The sequence below is a fragment of the Haliotis rubra genome, unplaced genomic scaffold (assembly GCF_003918875.1).
Source record: "Haliotis rubra isolate DU_JTF1 unplaced genomic scaffold, ASM391887v1 Scf415, whole genome shotgun sequence".
NCBI classification, from domain to species: Eukaryota; Metazoa; Mollusca; class Gastropoda; order Lepetellida; family Haliotidae; genus Haliotis; species Haliotis rubra.
The window spans coordinates 404185-423194 of record NW_025767097.1 but is presented as its reverse complement, the minus strand read 5'-3'; the positions used below and the strand labels follow the sequence as shown (position 1 = coordinate 423194).

Genomic DNA, 19010 nt, shown 5'->3' with positions numbered 1-19010 from the left:
AATAATCGCTGTTTACACCCGTGTAAAGCTTCTCTGCACCAATCCCACGGATATTTGTACCCGTATCAAGCAGTCAAGTATATAATAGATAAGATTATGTTTCTTTCATTCATATTACACACTATTACACGCCATGTATCCCAACACGAGGTGAATTCGACGTTCTGGTGATTTCGACGATTGCATTGCACGCGCTATATCGGGTTTCACTGATAGGGCGGGTGCCCAGTCGCTGTCGTGAGAAGTTTTATTGACAATGGAAATCGGGAAGTAAAGTTATATAAAAAGCAAACAAACATCAATATTATTTACCCGAGATCCTTATTACCACTTACGGTGCAAAATCAGTTCCCTTTATAACAAAACATAGCAAGCGAAAATTCAGGTGACAGGCAATATATAAATATAATATGGAACAAGTTTTTATGGATAACAACTTCTTTATTTCGTGAGTGCGACGTTTCGATACAGATTCTTGTACCGTTGTCAAGCAAGAGTGAAGAAATTATGACATTATAAATAGGAAGCCACGTGATCACAACACTTCCTCGCAGTGCGGAGCAAAAAGTATGGCTCATCGTCGAAAACCCATACAAAATATCAGATGTTACGAGCGGCAACAGTTTCGTCGATACGATGTCATAACGCTATTTTTGTAGGAAACACTTGATATTTTTGTGTGAAATAGATGAATATATCCTTTATCACTCAAGGTTAGTAAAATACAAACTTTAAATGATATTACAGATAAAAAATACGTTTTTGTCTTACATCGTCGAAAACCCCTGACACCGGGATATGTGCAGTGAAATCCTGTTCACCTCGACAACTACAAATAGATTAACATAGAGATTTTTCTGGGTTACATCTTCTTTTTATTCTAAAAAAGAATAAAAAGAAGATGTAACCCAGAAAAATCTCTATGTTCATCAAATATCATCTTCTAAAATGCCAATCAAGCATCTACAAATAGATTGTATCCTGAAAATAACATTTACCATCGTGATATATACAGCTGGAGATTATCATTTACCGCATTTTCGCGTCTTATGATAAGCTCCACACACCGTAGCATTGTGAGTGAGTGAGTGTGGTTTATCACACTTTACAACAGAACTGCAAGGTGCGTGAGTAACTGACGTACCATAAGAGCGGGTGGATCATGGTGTTAGATGTAGCGTGTTGTCTGGATCACACACTCAAGGCCTGCAATGTACTTCAGACCCACATGCAGATTATTACTTTTCTCGCGTTTTATTTTCTACAATTTTTAACTCTCCCGACCAAATATTAATACCTTTATATAAATAACTCAATGGCTTTATAATAAATTCATGATTTAGAAAATGAAGTCAGTTTAAGACATGACGTGTGACTGATATGGTATACTCGACATTTAGTCAACTCAGTTATTAATATCACAAGAAACAGGATACATAGTGGCACGGCAACTGATACCCTCAAGACACAGTAAATCCGTTTACCAAATTAGGCAAGAGAGAATTCCGGGAATATGATGTGTGATACGTTATCACCATGACAATGTACATGGACCCGGGGTCAGTTAGTACAGGGCTGGCCCTATCGAGGAGCATGCGCGTACATGCTAAACACCCGGTCTGTCATTCCTGATTTCGTGCCCTTATCATGCAAGAAAATGACAAGCTTTCCCAATAGGGTGTCGGTCAAATTTCTGAGGTCAGAATAAACAAATGGCCTGTTTCTAGTATCGTGGACACTCCGTCTTCGGAGAGTGGACAGAGAAGAACCCGTTAAACACCCTTCGAAATGTTATAGAATGGGTAGGGGTCTCGACAAGATACAATAGAACGGTCATTTATGGACAAACACGCGGATGAAATTCTGTTGGGTAGGTACAGTACCGTTTGCAGACATTGTTTGTCCATGGAGTCCAAATTGCCGATCGTGCACTGAAGCATACTGTCATACCATATAGCCTATTGGCTGAAGCATACTGTCATACCATATAGCATATTGACTGAAGCATACTGTCATACCATACAGCCTATTGACTGAAACATACTGTCATACCATATAGCATATTGACTGAAACATACTGTCATACCATATAGCATATTGACTGAGGCAAACTGTCATACCATATACCCTATTGATCATACTATATAGCCTATTGACTGAAGCATACTTTCATATCATATAGCCTATTGACTGAAGCATACTGTCATACCATATAGCCTATTGACTGAAGCATACTGTCATACCATATAGCATATTGACTGAGGCAAACTGTCATACCATATACCCTATTGATCATACTATATAGCCTATTGACTGAAGCATACTGTCATACCATATAGCCTATTGACTGAAGCATACTGTCATGCCATATAGCATATTGATTGAGGCAAACTGTCATACCATATAGCCTATTGATCATACTATATAGCCTATTGACTGAAGCATACTGTCATACCATATGGCCTATTGACTGAAACATACTGTCATACCATATAGCATATTGAATGAGGCAAACTGTCATACCATATACCCTATTGATCATACTATATAGCCTATTGACTGAAGCATACTGTCATATCATATAGCCTATTGACTGAAGCATACTGTCATACCATATAGCATATTGACTGAAACATACTGTCATACCATATAGCATATTGACTGAGGCAAACTGTCATACCATGTACCCTATTGATCATACTATATAGTCTATTGACTGAAGCATACTGTCATACCATATAGCCTATTGACTGAAGCATACTGTCATACCATATAGCCTATTGAACATAATAATCTAAGACACCGTTGATACCTTGAAACAACTATCAATTGGAGTGAGTGAGTGAGTTGGGTTTTATGCTGCTTTTAGCTATATTCCAGCAATATCACGGCGAGGGACACCAGGAATAAGCTTCACACACATTCAGCTGGAACTGTATAACCCTAGTATTGACCTAGTGACGTAACATATTAATGCGCTCATTTCATGAAATCGTTTGTTTTCCGTTTCGTGAGATGACCAAACCTTTTTCGACGATATGATTCAAGTATTACGTTCCATGACAACAGTAATAGTAGTCATGTGAGTTTCGGGACGGTCACTAGACGTAAACGGTACCTACCTCGCCAAGGTGAAGTAAATACATGGTGTTTATTTATAAAACAGGCTATTTACCATCCAAAACCACAGTCGCAAGATAACCTATTTACCGTGCATTAAAGGGTTTCCCATAGTGACCGTGAGTCTAATACAATAGTTCCATTACTCCTATTGCTGCTCTCACAGGACCTACTGACTGGGATGGTCACTTCCGGTCTTCTCTGTAAGCACGGAGCCACGGAGGGCACGTGCAAGTCACAATGACGTTGTAATCTCTGAAGATAACGGTAAAAGGAAAGATCAATCTATAATGGAAGTCCTTATAAGGTCATGATATCTGGACTGACACCACAGGCACATTCTGTAACTATGGTTATGTTCAATCGAGTGCATTTAGTTGCAAAATCAACTCGGAATTTTCGGGGCTCCTGTTGTGTTTTCTGTGTGTGAAGCCAGAATCCGGTGCTCCCTGTGGGAGAATTGACTCCCTGAACATCAAAATATACGGGGTAAATCGAAATAGAAATAGAATCGTTGCATTTAAAGAACTTCTGCAAAGGCCCTTCACTAAGTAACATACGGATATAGCTGCATGTCACAAATGAAATCACTATCTGAAGACCCGTGAAGATCCGGGATAGAATTGGTCTTCAGTAACCCATGCTTGTCGTAAGAGGCGACTAACGGGATCGGGTGGTCAGGCTCGCTGACTTGGTTGACACATGTCATCATATTCCAACTGCGTAGATCCATGTTCATGCTGTTGTTCACTGGACTGTCTGTGGGGGATTCGATTATTTTCAGACCGCCGCCATATAGCTGGAATATTGCTTTGTGCGGCGTTAAACTAAATTCACTCAATCATCTAATGGCTCAAAGATAGATGGTAGCAAACGTGGATTTCGGTTCAGAAGAGCTCAATTAAAGGGTGATTTCATGAACCTAGTGTTTGTTTGTTTGTTGCTAAACGCCGTAGTCAGCAATATGAACCACCTGGGTCTGACATAGAATCATCACACCTCCAGTCACGTTGGACATAATGTCAGCACATGGCCGGGTTAGAGGAGGATGGCGGGATAGGTGGAACAGGCTCACTGTCGTGGTTAATGCATGGCATCATTGATAGATGCTCATAATGGCTGTCACTGGATTGTTTGGTCCAGGCTCGATTATTTACAGACTGCCGTCAGATATATGGAGGAACGATGGGGTAGCCTAGTGGTTAACACAGGGGCGTGTCACGCTTAGAAACAGCGTCAGAAAGACATATAGGTATATATATATATAGACCCTACCCTAGTACTATATAAAAGGAGCTTAGAAACAGCGTCAGAAAGACATATAGGTATATAGACCCTACCCTAGTACTATATAAAAGGAGCTTAGAAACAGCGTAAGAAAGGCATATAGGTATATAGACCCTACCCTAGTACTATGTAAAAGGAGTCCTTTTATATAGTACTAGGGTAGGGTCTATATACCTATATGTCTTTCTGACGCTGTTTCTAAGCGTGGCACGCCCCTGTGGTGGTTAAAGTATTGGCTCATGAAGACCCGGGTTCGATTCCCCACATGGTACAATGTGTGAAACCCATTTCTGGTGTCCCCGCCGTGATGTTGCTGGAATATTGCTAAAGGCGGCGTAAAACTAAACTCACTCACTCAGATATATGGAATATTTATCCACAAACAAACACAAACCTGTCAATGACGCTCCATATTTTACGGTGCTTCAAAACTCACAGGTGGCAAACAATGCGCACTTTTCATTGACGTTGAGGTCAACGACGTTTCAAACATTCTGACCTCAATGTCAACCACAACATAGAACCACGTGGACTTTGGAGTCTTCCATTTATAGTTCCATCGTTGTGGTAAGTTCGATAAAGTGGCTCCCTACATCAGGGACAAGCATCGTCAGTAATCAGTGGCCATAGAATTATAATCATCACTTCAGAAAATTTCCGAGCCATAGTGAAAGTTATGAAAAGGAATTGATCGATGTCAGCACGTTTCCATGTTACGTAACAGACCGTTCGTGATAATTCTAATGGTCATATATACACTAAAAGTCTTCATTATCATAATGAAAATGTTCTTTACAATATTGTCGGTATAAACTCTTAAGTAGCATTTCTGTGATGTTTGTGTGCTCCGTTCTGACAATATCAAAGAACATATTATCAATTACGTTTTTCCACGTGACAGTATAAAAACCATCATTTCAAAATGAGGTGTTGTGTAATTAACGGTGTCAATTCTGGATGTGACCCCCATCTGTTGATATAGGCGAGGCAGTCGTGGTGTATTGAAGGCGTCTAGTGATTGAAAACCATCCGTGTGACGTTTTTCCAAATGTCAACAACTGTTTTTTATCCTGTCGTAGGCGTCATTCCACCTACGCAGACGTGTTGGGGAGAGATTTGGAGAAACGACTGACATTTCTGCACGGCAGTTTAATGTTGTAACTCTTCAACATTTGAACGTTACTTTTTTCTTCCAACCAATGTTTATATCCCAGTCCTGAAATTGAGAACAACTAACCACCTTCTACCCATTGAGACCGGCCGCTGGGAGGGAATAACCAGATAAAATAGAACATGTAAGTTATGCGACTCCCCGCAATAGCTGATGAACTTCATTATTTACTGAGAAGTAGTGACTTTAATGATATTAACTATTTAAAGTATATTCCTTCGCAATACCTTAATGGAAAAATCTGGTTACATTCAAGCAATTAATGTGTACAAAGAAAACAGAAGAACTGAAAAAGCTATCGATGTTTATTAATAATATACTATCACACTTTAATGCTAACTGTGCCCCATCTTGTCATTTTTTAAGTAATCCGATGCTTTTGTACGCTTGTACCACCGCTGGGTGGTTGAAGGAGAAATAAAGAAATTGTTGTTTCAAAAAGCAAGTGGAAGGTTTTCGCGGACAGTACCCGTCACGGTAGTGTCCACCATTCAGTTAGTCATTAACAATGATGAGTTGTGTTCTCCCCTGAGTTGTGACACTACCCGACACCATATTACACTTCAATCCCGCAACTGACGACGCTGAGTAACACAAGCATTTGCTAGCACGTTTGCGCACCCTCTCTGGATCCGCCTATGAAAGATATAATATTTTCGAAGAATATTAAACTGTCTCTGCCATTGCATTCCCGTTTGCAGCACACCCAATGAGTGTAGATGTTGAATTTCAGCAAGCCGAACATGCACAATCACGAGCAAAATGTGAATTACGACTCTTAGTCCAGGACATGTCTTTTTGAAGTTGTATTAAAAGGAGCATTATTTAATCTCAGAACTTTATATGAAGCACTGTTATTTTAATCTTAAACCCCATTTCGCCCCACCTAAGGTGAGAATAAAGTCTGCTAAACAATGACCGTCATATTTAAACATATTGTAGCTGAACGTTGTGTACAGCAGGGCTGAAATCACCACGCGAAGAAGCGATACGGTATTCGTATTCATTGTGTACAAAATGGCCAATCAAGCGAGATATACAAGAACATATACCTTGCAAAGAGGAATCGATAAAGTTAGTAGTATGTCGATTCGGTCAAATAACTGTCGAAACATGTGATTTAGGATTTGTTTGCACTTGACATAACAACGGGTGACTATCACTTTTAGGTGTTGTACGGTAATAGCAAAACGCGACGACAGTCAAGGGCAGATAACTCTAACTCCATCAATGTTTCGGAAGTTGCAAGTGTTTGAATTTGCACGTGGATTTACGAGAGCGATTTTTGGACCTAAGAGGTTAGAATAACCAGTCTTTTGTGGAGAATACCCAATGTCCCATTAATACATATTAGACAAACATCAATGGATGATATTTTGACAGTGTTGAAGCATATAATATTGTAACGAATCCGGCGATAGCTGTGACATTACACCAAAAGGATAAGATAGATGCATGTTCGTGTCACGTCAGTGAATATCAGTTGTGTGGATACTGGTATTGATCGATTGGTACATATTGATGTCACGAGAGAATGGTAAAACCCTGTATTACTAGACTAATGGTGACACCTCCAGGTTGAAATGTCATTCTTAAGGAAATGATTTATGAGAAAGGTGTATCAAAACATATTTAAACTTATAGGCAGCATGTTGGCAACAATGTTTCTTGTATAAGTACACAGTGTGTACATTTTCATCATTTTCTGTCTCATTCAAATCAGATGCTTCCTATTATCAATGTTTGTACAGAGATACCAAAAATGAGATTTGATATGGATGAGACCAGAGACCATATAATCAAATATATGGTCTCTGATGAGACTGACTCAATTTACCCTGTTTTGTAGACAGTCTCTGACATTTTGCCAAGTCCCAGCAATCCGACATATGAGCGAGGAACCTGCTTGCAAGCGGCCCTGCATGATGAAGATAGGGACTCATAATGGCACATTCCACTGCGATGAAGTGTTGGCATGCTTCATGCTGAAGCAGCTACCCCAGTATAAAGACGCTGAAATTGTCAGGTGAGAATATTGTCCTTGTGATACATCAGGGATTTAACTTGGTGTCCAGAGGACCCTCAGTGATACAATTGGTATTCAGCAACCCATGCTTGTCGTAGGAGGCGACTAACGGGATTGGGTGGTCAGGCTCTCTGACTTGGTTGACACATGTCATCGTATCCTAATTCCGTAGATTGATGCTCATGCTGTCAATCACTGGATTGTCTGGTCCAGACTCGATTATTTACAGACCGCCGCCATATAGCGGGAATATTGCTGAGTGCGGTGTAAAACTAAACTCACTCACTCTCTTTTGGCTTCTACCCATCATCACATACCCCTCAATGACAAGGGTCAGGAGTGAAGATCAGGGCTAGAATGGATCTTCACCAACCCATGCTTGTCTTAAGAGGCGACTAACGGGATCGGGTGGTCAGGCTCGCTGACTTGGTTGACACATGTTATCGTATCCTGATTGCATAGATCAATGCTCATGCTGTTGATCACTGGAATGTCTGGTCCAGACTTGATTATTTACAGACGCTGCCATATAGCGGGAATATTGCTGAGTGTGGCGTAAAACTAAACTCACTCACTCTCTCCAGTTCACGACACTAATCCTTGTTTGACGCTGACTTATTGATGTAGGTGACTGAACATTCACTCACTCACTCACTCACTCTATTTCCCCAGGACACGTGATGCTGCTGTACTCGACACATGTGATATTGTGGTTGATGTCGGGGGAGTGTTTGACCCAGCCAAAAACAGATTTGACCACCACCAGAGGTAACAATAGTTGTGATATATTAGTGAAAAACATCTTGGTTTAGACCTGATATATTAGTGAAAAACATCTTGGTTTAGACCATATTTACATAAACAGGTTTTGTTTCAGCCATACACCTGCAAAATACTAAATTAACATACAGACAGGCCAACATGCAGACATACATATCAGCTTCATACCGATCATCTCTTCGAAATACCAGGAGTGTGGTTCGAATTCTGGTTCGCTCCATCTTGTTTTAAGGTTTGTCTGCACCCAACCCCTGTTCATGGGCTTCACAAAGGTGGTACATGTCTTCAGCCAGCATCACTTTGGTGTTGTATACCTACTGGACAGTTTCAGATAACATTCACTAAACAGGGGCTTGGGCGGGTGACTTGCCTAGGGTGTCATTTTGGAAAGCAGATACATGTGATTATGGATTCAGTTGTCAGCTAGCCTTTATTCAGTTTGCTGGCAACAAACATGTTTTTCACCAAAGTGGTTTACATGCAAAACCTGCATTATGTCAGACTTTTCTGCCTCCTATATTCTGATGAACGAACACCTTTCTGATTTTGTTGACATAAAACAATATTCATTCACACACTGTTCTTAGTCTTTCTTTTCCCAGAATTGAAACGGAAGCTCCAATAAATGTGTTCATGTTTGTGGTAGTACTGTTTGTATTCTCTACATATCACCATGGTTACAGGACCTTCACCGAGAACATGAAGTCTCTCTGCCCTGACAAGACAAGAGAGACTAAACTGAGCAGCGCTGGCCTTGTGTATTTACACTTTGGCGGCGAGCTGCTCACACAGATCCTAGAGCTGCCTCGCGATGACCCCGTCACCAACATCATCTACGACAAAGTGTATGAGAACTTTGTGGAGGAGATCGATGCTATCGACAATGGCATTGACCAGACTGATGGTGTCCAAAAGTATGATATAAGTCACGTAATAATCAATTCTGAACAAAAGTTTTAAGCAGTGTTTGCCCGCCTACCATAATGGTTATGGTCATGCATCAGTATAACTGCACCGTTTGTTTGATAATATGTTCATTAAATGGACTTGCATCATAGTGCAGAGTGCAGACTGACCAAACACTGGACCTTAGTCGTCAATTGGTAAGATAATGGATCAATTAAATTAACAGTTAATGAACCTAATTTTGAGAGAAGGTATGCCTGATATATTCATGGACTTGTTCAAATAACCAAAGCAGCTGAGATTGTCAAAGTTGAATTAAAACAAGTGAAGCGGATGAGTTTGCTTATGGGCTGTTGTCTTTGGTCAGATTACAACCACTTGCTTCTCATAATCATTTGTGAAACCTCAACCAATCCCATCACTATTGAGCATGTAGAACAGGCGTGAATGATTAAGAGTAATTACCATATTCACTGTATTAAGTGTTTCACTACAATTAATGTGACCTGACTAGATTTTAGACCAGTTTGTAAGAAATCATTGTAAGTGCCCTCAAATAAGAAAAATTGTGACAAGTGTATGTTATCCTGTGCATGTTGGTTTTCAGATACCGAATCACAACAACTCTAAGCAGCAGAGTTGGGAATCTCAATCCTCACTGGAACCAAACAGATGTGGACATTGATGTAAGATTGTCCTAGGAACTGTATGTGAATACTTATACGCAAAACATCCATCTCTTGCAAATGTCTCTGCTGATGTCCAAGATGCCTCTGAAACTTGTTGATATGCAGGTACAAAAGCAATGGATGTTTTGTCCATTAGAGCTGTTTGTTCCTGAGCAGGGTTATGTCCCTTAGACATGCAAGGATCTGCTGATTGCAGTTTCGAACCTTAAGATCATTACAGCTGTACTCGAGTGCTTTACCTGCGTCCCTGTTCTTTTTCTCCCACATTGAGCTGACATATTTTAAATAAAGATGGGTATTAAAATTCACCTTACTCACTCACTCACTCCTGATGCACTGTGTATGATTCTTCCAGGCCCAGTTCCGCAAGGCCATGGAGATGGTTGGTGCAGAGTTCATGGACCGTGTGATGTATTTCAAACAGGCATGGCTGCCAGCGAGAGATCTGGTACAGACCGCCATCAAACAGAGGAAGGAAGTATGTGCACCAGAACAGCCACAGTAGCCCATACACCCCATAACTTGATGCTGTCAAATTTATACCATTTAGAAGGATTGAAAAGTATGAAGTGAAGTCTCTGCAATTCAAGTATATTCACTACTTCAGTTTGTCGATGACAAGATTTGTGACTTGTCAACAAAATATACCCCCGAAACACTCTCTTTATCTTACCTTCATGTAAAATACTTTAATTTCATTGTTCAATGACCCTTTAACAAGTTTCCGTGTGACCACTCCCAGGAGGGTGACAACTGGAAAAAATATTACCCGCTGCCACGGTAACCGCCACACTCTCCGCCAGAGAAGCTGTAATGCTAACAATCGTATGACGTCATAATATGACACATGCAGTGTCCGGAGTTCGAAAAACGTTCAATTAGCTGGTTTAGAGTTCACTATGTACACATATATTTTACCGACTATCACTGCTTTATTGTACCCCACCGCACGCAAAACGCAGGACTATGTATTCAGCGGCGTCCGTACATATGTATTCTTGTTAACGAAATATCTCATGAACTGTTGCACTTAATGTCTTCAAATTTGCTGACAGCCTAGGGATTACCCAGACACCAGTCAATTTGGGTGACCTTGACCTTATCTTCAAGGTCACCACGACACTTTGACCACTTATCAAACTCTTGTTAATGCGGTATCTCGTGAACTGTTGTGCCCAATGTCTTCAAATTTGCTGACAGCCTACATTGGGGAAGTTACCCAGACACCAGTCTATTTAGGTGACCTTGAGTTTATCTTCAAGGTCACCACAACACTTTAACCACTTTTCAAACTCTTGTTAACGTGATATCTCATGCACTGTTGTATCCAATACAATGTATCTTCAAATTTGGTGACAGCCTACATTGGGGGATTACACAGACACCAGTTGATTTGGGTGACCTTGACCTTATCTTCAAGGTCACCTTGACAATTTGACCAAGATTCAAACTCTTGTTAATGCAAAATCTTATGGACTGTTGTACCCAATGTCTTCAAATATGGTCATAGCCTACATTGGGATATTATGCAGACACCAGTTGATTTTGGTGACCTTGGCCTTATCTTCAAGGTCACCACGACACTTTGACCACTTTTCAAACTTATTTAAACATGATATCTCATAAAACATTGCACCCAATGTCTTCAATTATGTCGACAGAATACATTGGGTGATTTTGCAGACACCAGTCATTTCAGTCATCTTGTATGTGTCCAAAAAATAAAAAGTAGTAAATATGTTATAAATATTCCATTCTTTAGCGGCAGGGGACATTGCCATATCAGTGGCAAACACTTGTTTAAACTATTTTATACTTTGAATCGTTTTGACACTCAAATTAAACATAGCAGGTTTAAGCTTGTCAGAATATGTTTTACTGGTTATAAAAATCCAGTTGAGAGGCAGACGCCATCTTTTTAATTTTTTCTTATCCTGACTCATGATCTTTTGCTTATCTCCCTTTCCTTTTCTAATGGTAGTGGAACACTTGAATCCCTTGAAGTTCCCGAACGGACGTAAAAATACACTCACCCACGAGTTACCTCCCTTTTGCCCTTTTCCCGCACAAACAGTCATGTGTCCAGCCTTACTTGTCACTCTCTCCCTTTTCCCCCAAGCGGAAATTACAGAGGAATCTCAGGGAGAAGCCGCACTTCCAGAGGATCCAGAGGAACTAGACGTTGATATCAAGGTTCGGAACGACTGGAGTCTTCCATCCCCAGCCGTTCCTGTAAAACCGTCGACAGTGGGTGGACGTCTACAAAGGTACTGGAAAAGTTGGGGAATACTAGAGGACGACTACGTCTCCCAAGTACTAAGAGAAGGATACAGAGTACAACTCAAGGCCATGCCTCCGCTAACCTTCAGCCCAATGGTCTTCGACTATGCAGAGGAACAGGCAGACAAACTACAAGAAGCCATCAACTCACTACTTATGAAGGAGGCGGTAGAGATAATAGATCAGCATCATCTCACTCCAGGCTTCTACTCCCCAATTTTTCTAGTACCCAAGAAGAACTCCAAGGAGAAGTTCAGACTGATTTACAACATGCGCAAATTCAACAAAGACTATCTACTGAAACCAGAGAGGTTCAGAATGATCCACCTACCTCAACTCAGACTACTCATCCGTCCAGCAGATTACATGGCCAGCATAGACCTACAGGATGCATATCTACACATCCCCATACATCCAGAATCAAGAAAGTATCTACGATTCCTATTCAGAGGGCAGCACTTCCAATGGAATGTCCTACCGTTTGGAATATCTTCTGCTCCATGGCTATTCACACGAATAACCAAGCCTATAGTCGCATATCTACATCATCGAGGTCTACGCAATGCCTTCTACTTGGACGACGGAATTCAGGTTCACCAAGATGCCAGTCAACTCAGACTACAGCTGAACTTCACGATCAAGTTGCTCACTCAACTAGGATGGCTGGTGAACCTTATGAAGTCAGAGTTGGAACCAAAACAAGATCTGCAATTTCTGGGGATAAGGTTTATCACAACACAGAATCGTATTGTCGTCCCAGCAGATTGTTGGGTCAAGATACAAGCCATGATTCCACCAGCAGTCATCTCTCCGTTAACACTACGATCATGGCAAGTTCTACTCGGTCTACTAACCTCGGTGCAGGACTTGACTTGGACAGGAAGGTTACAACTAAGACCGCTGCAACGGTTCCTGACAAAACATCTAGACAGCGTCGACCCTATCTTGCTGCCAGACAACCTCAAGAGGTATCTACTATGTTGGACGCACTGGTCGAACGTTTGCGGAGGGACCTATTTACAAGAGCCGGCCTTCAACTCACAGCTTTATGTAGACGCTTCGATACAAGGCTGGGGTGCGCATCTCAACAATCAAGTTGCATCAGGAAGGTGGTCCAAAATAGAGCAGCATCTTCACATCAATCTGCTGGAGATGAAAGTCGTGATCAACGCCTTACAACTATGGTCGAGCTCACTGAACAACAAAATACTGATGGTCCACACGGACAACTCTACAGTGGCATTCTCCATAAATCAGCAAGGATCCACAAGGTGTCCAAGCCTGCTACAGCTCACATTCCAGTTGTTCCGCATCACGGAGGAAGCAAACATCTGGATAAAGGCGTGTCACATACCCGGAGCCAAGAACGTACCTGAAGACGCTCTATCCCGACCACTACACCAATCACCTATGGAATGGATGCTCCATCCAGAAGCGTTCCGGCTCATCATAAGGGAAATAGGATCCTCTTGCATAGACCTGTTTGCCACGAGGTTCAACAAACAACTACAGACGTTTGTCTCACCGGTTCCAGATCCTCAAGCCTTGGCAACAGATGCACTGAGCATATCTTGGGAAGGACTAAACGCTTACACGTTTCCACACCCGATATTATTACCGGAAGTACTGTTCAAGATCAAACAGTCACAGGCGCTACAACTGACATTGGTCGAGCCATACCAGTGATGCCTACGAACCTCTAGACCAGACTACCTTCGAGCTGCTGACACAGAAGACTCTGTTCCTGCTTGCGCTAGCCACGGCAGCTCGAATATCAGAGATACATGCGCTGGACTATGGTCGAACCAGATTCGACAAGGGGCAACATGCTGCAGTTCATCTAGGACTTAGATGGGACTTCATTGCCAAGAACCAACTACCTGGTCAGCCAGATAGACAGTTCCACATACCAGCGCTATCTACAATCCTCGGCCCAGAGGATATAGAAGACTTATCCTTGTGTCCGGTCAGAGCCCTGAAGATATATCTTCAAAAGACTGAGACAAGGAGAGAAAATTCAAGCGCCTGTTCATCCCATTATCAACAGAGACTTCAGCAGAAGTCTGAAGAACGACGATATCGTTCTGGATGAGAGCCGTCATATTGAGTGCCTATAAAGCAGCAGGATTAGAACCTCCCAAGAGCTTCCAACCTACATGAAGTCAGAGCACTGGCGTCAACACTGGCTCTGCACGGAAATTGCTCTATACCAGCAATTATGGAGAGCTGCTTTTGGAAGTCGGACACAGTGTTTGCCAACCACTATCTCCGAGACATAGCCACTGAAGACGTCTCAGGCATTCACCAATTTGGGCCTCTCGTTGTAGCACAGCAACTAACGGTTCCTCAAAGGCGCGCTGAGTTTGAAAATCTCACCCTTTATCACGTTGACTTGTTGATAACTTTTACTAAGGAAAAAGTATTAGTTTGAAAGTCCATGCGCACAGTCTAGGACAGGTTAGCATGAGTGATTAAAGATCCTGTACGGGTAAAGATCTTACCTGTACGTGAAGGGGTTGCAAATCATTTATGATAAAGATCTTATCATAATCTATGGGTTGTTATAAGATATCTAGTAATAAGAAGATACAAGTTTATCTGTAGCCACATGAATCAACATGATTCAACTTGTCTGAGACTGAAGTAAGACAAGAAAGTGGTCCCCCCGAGTTATAACGGAAGTTGGAAGAATAGGATCATGGAAATGCCGTTTCGCAGTTCCCATGGGGGGGGATACAGGACGTATCTATGGACAGCTGATGAATCCACAAAGTGGATTGACCCACCACCAATCTGTCGGATTCTATAAGCAAAAGATCATGAGTCAGGATAAGAAAAAATATGTAATTTTTCAAGTAAAATTGATATACTTATCCTGACTCGTGACAGGTCCCTCCCAACCTCCCTGCTGAAGTCACTTTGGATTTCACAGCAGATCCAAGTGCATGGGCAGAACATCAGGAGAGAGTGACAAGTAAGGCTGGTCACATGACTCTTTGCGCGGGAAAAGGGCAAAAGGGAGGTAACTCGTGGGTGAGTGTATTTATACGTCCGCCTCGGGAACTTCAAGGGATTCAAGTGTTCCACTACCATTTGAAAAGGAAAGGGAGATAAGCAAAAGATCATGAGTCAGGATCTAAGTATAAAACGATCAATTTTACTTGAAAAATTACATACATGTCATACAGTCAGTAGCTATCTCCAAAATAAAATAAAATGATATTTTGTACATTTAACATTGCGGTAAGATAAATATTACCCTCGAGAGAAGCATACAATTTATATAGTACCTTTGGTCCCTTATGTTTTAAGTCTGGTCGATTATTTCCTAGTGTAATAATTCACTGTGACCAAAGGTAGTTGTTTGAGCCTTATCTGCTCATCACCTGACCAAAAGTTATCCTGTGGATTATGGTCAGTACCTGAACCCATTCAATATCATTACAATTGGGGTTCTTCAAACTATGGACCCATGAAGATCCGGGGAGAAATAGGTCTTCAGCAACCCATGCTTGCCACAAGAGGTGACTATGCTTGTCGTAAGAGGCGACTAACGGAATCGGGTGATCAGGCTCGCTGACTTGGTTGTCACATGTCATCGGTTCCCAGTTGCGCAGATCTATGCTGATGCTGTTGATCACTGGATTGTCTGGTCCAGACTCCATTATTTACAGACCGCCGCCATACAGCTGGAATATTGCTGAGTGCGGCGTAAAATTAAACTCACTCACTCACTCTTGAAACTGTGTAACCTTTCTTTGGAAGCAGTAACTTTGACACTGTATTGTATTGTGTAGGTTGATGAATCAGGGGAAATAATCTGCATGAAGGAGGGCGGTGCCCCATGGAAAGATCATCTGTTTTCACTCGAGGCGGAGCTTGGCGTGAGCCCACCAATCAAATACATCCTGTACACAGACCAGAACGGTGCATGGAGGATTCAGTGTGTACCGGTCAGAGTTGGATCCTTTGAGAACAGGTTTGTCTTAGAAAAGTTGAACACCACCCTTTCTGTAGTGTCCTATATCTGATCTTTTCATGTATCTTTAATAGACAGACATTGATCCCATTCTGATAAAGGTTCTTGAGACCACCAATACTTGCTCAGTATGTCTCCAAAGGCTCTCAATGATGGAGTCAGTATCATATTATGCAGAGAGCCAGATGAAAGTAACAGAAGGTGTAGTCAATATCATGAATGCATTATTAATGTTTTGAAATACCATGGTTATTGTTTAAAAAGTAACATACTCAAATTGAAATACAGGAAATGATTGCCTAAAGACTTACAACTGTTACATGTCACAGGCTATTTGGCTATCCTCTTGGCTTAAGGCATGACTTCGTACTTGCAACCATCTTCATGCTGAAGATGCCACAATTCACTGTGCAGAGTAGTTTCTGTTAGTGGAGCCAGAAACATTATTCTGAATATAGTATGCTGACACTTTATCTAAGCACCATGCCAGATGTCAACAATAAAATACTTTCTGAATGTTTATAGGGGAAACATGTTTATCTTATTCGAACTGATAAACCTTTTATCTTCTGGTCATTGCAGACTGTCCATCTTGGAGGAATGGAGGGGAGTGAGGGATGAGGAATTGACGAAGAAGTCAGGAATTCCTGGCTGTATCTTTGTCCACGCTGGTGGCTTCATTGGCGGCAACAAGACATACGATGGCGTCCTGGAGATGGCTCGGCGTTGTCTCAAACAGCCTAGCAGCTGATGAAGGATCATCTCTCATTATCACTATATACATCATCCTTATAAAATTCTGTGTCCTTTTGTTATTTGTATTCCGTAAACATTTGGGAGATTTCGAATATGCAGAATTTATTGAAATAATTGAGGTAAAGCCATATCCTGGGCAGAAACAGACTCAAATGCACCATGCTCGTTTCCAGTGAGGAGACATGGCCTTAGGTATAGTATGACCAGAAATTATTGAGAATTTTAAGAATATGTTTAATTGGATTTCTAGTATAAACAACCTTGACCAGCTATCAAGTGCTTGGTTACATTTAAGATAGACAACTCCGTTAATTCTTTTTCATTAGTTTGTGAAGAGTTATCCCCCTTTGTTTACTTGCTAGCAGACGACATTTTCAGTGATCCTCAGTATTGATGATTTAGAGAAGAGGAAGTTGATTTTAGAGTATTATAACAAGGACATCAGATCAGCTAAAGTGATTTCAAGTAGAACAGGCATCCCTTTGTCCACTGTTTATAGTGTTTTGAAAAATTGTGGCTGTCTGTAAGGAGACAATTAGAACTGAGCTGTATGCAATGGGTTGGCAGAAGAGTCGAGGAATTCCATCACCGATCATGAAACCTGAACAAAAGGAGCGAAGGTTGAACTGGTGCTTACAGCATAGAAATTTTAACTGGGACAATGTGATTTCCTCAGATGAAAGCTCTGTGTGGCTGTTTCCTAATACACTGAAATTCGGGACCAAACAAACTGAAAAACCTTTGTATCAGCGCCCAAAGTACAGTCCGAAATTTAACGCGTGGGGTGGCATATCTGTGTTAGGGGCAACGCCCCTCTGTGTATTTGAAGGGAATATGAACAGTGAGCGGTACACAGATATTCTCGAGGGACATTTACTTCCATCTGCTCACATGTTCTATGGAAAATTTTGGATTTTCCAGCAGGACAACGACCCAAACCATCGTTCACAACATTCACAGGCCTGGTTTCGGACCCAAAATATGACATTATTAGATTGGCCAAGCTATAGCCCTGACCTAAATCCTATAGAAAATGTTTTGGGGGCTTATGAAGGAAAGTGTCAATAAAAAAAATCTGACAAATATTGCTGAAATGAAAGAAGAGGTGGTCCGATATTGGGACAGCATGGACCACGACTTTCTAACTTCTTTGATCAGTAGTATGCCCCGCCGCATTGAAGCCTGCATTGCTGCCCATGGTGACTTGACAAAATACTGTTCACCTGTCTTTGAATCTGGAGTAATGTTCTGCTAATATTCACATTTAATACGCGAGTTATGAGTGAATTTTTTTTTAAAAATTACAGTCTTTAAATTCTCAATAATTTCTGGTTGTACTGTATATCATGCTTGTGTCCTTGTGACAGTCCTGGATAGAAACAGACCTTAAATGCACCATGCTCGTTTCCAGTGAGGAGACATGGCCTTGTCACAGTCCAAGATAGAAACAGACCTAAATGCACCATGCTCGTTTCCAGTGAGAAGCGTGAGAGTTGGGTTTTACGCCACACTCGGCAATATTCCAGCTATGTGGCGGCGGTCTGGACCAGACAATCCAGTGATCAACAGCATGAGCATCGATCTACACAACCAAGTCAGCGAGCCAGACCACCTGATCCTGTTAGTCTTACGGAAAGCATGGGTAATTGAAGATCAATTCTAAGCCGGATCTTCACGGGTTTCCAGTGAGGAGACATGGCCTTAGGTGTATCATGCTTGTATCATCTGTATTCCAGCAATACATCACTCATTACAAATAAAACGAGAATTCAGTGTTTTTGTATACATTTATTTTGGCAAAACAAACACATTTTGTTACTGATGGTCGGTATGACAACGAAAATGTGCAACTGAATCGTACATCTTGTCACCATGCAGGATGCTCAACTGGAGGTGTCATTATCGAGCTTTAAAATCTTTAAGTGTAACTCTGGTGGACACTGGGTAATGTAACCTTTAGGATCTGGTATATCAGTGGCAAATGATTTGTTTGCTAATGTAATTTTTCGAAGAAAT

General features: G+C 41.4%; 1 protein-coding gene across 1 annotated transcript; it reads left to right on the top strand.

Annotated features, from left to right (window-relative positions):
* The first annotated feature begins 6789 nt into the window (after positions 1 to 6789).
* Positions 6790 to 17035, top strand: LOC124288311 (MYG1 exonuclease-like). The gene is made up of 8 exons (XM_046724822.1): positions 6790 to 6876; positions 7428 to 7604; positions 8277 to 8372; positions 9068 to 9298; positions 9898 to 9976; positions 10335 to 10457; positions 16057 to 16238; positions 16821 to 17035. The coding sequence occupies exons 1-8, from the start codon at positions 6809 to 6811 to the stop codon at positions 16987 to 16989; spliced, it is 1125 nt and encodes a 374-aa protein (XP_046580778.1). The 5' UTR covers positions 6790 to 6808; the 3' UTR covers positions 16990 to 17035.
* Positions 17036 to 19010: the final 1975 nt, after the last annotated feature.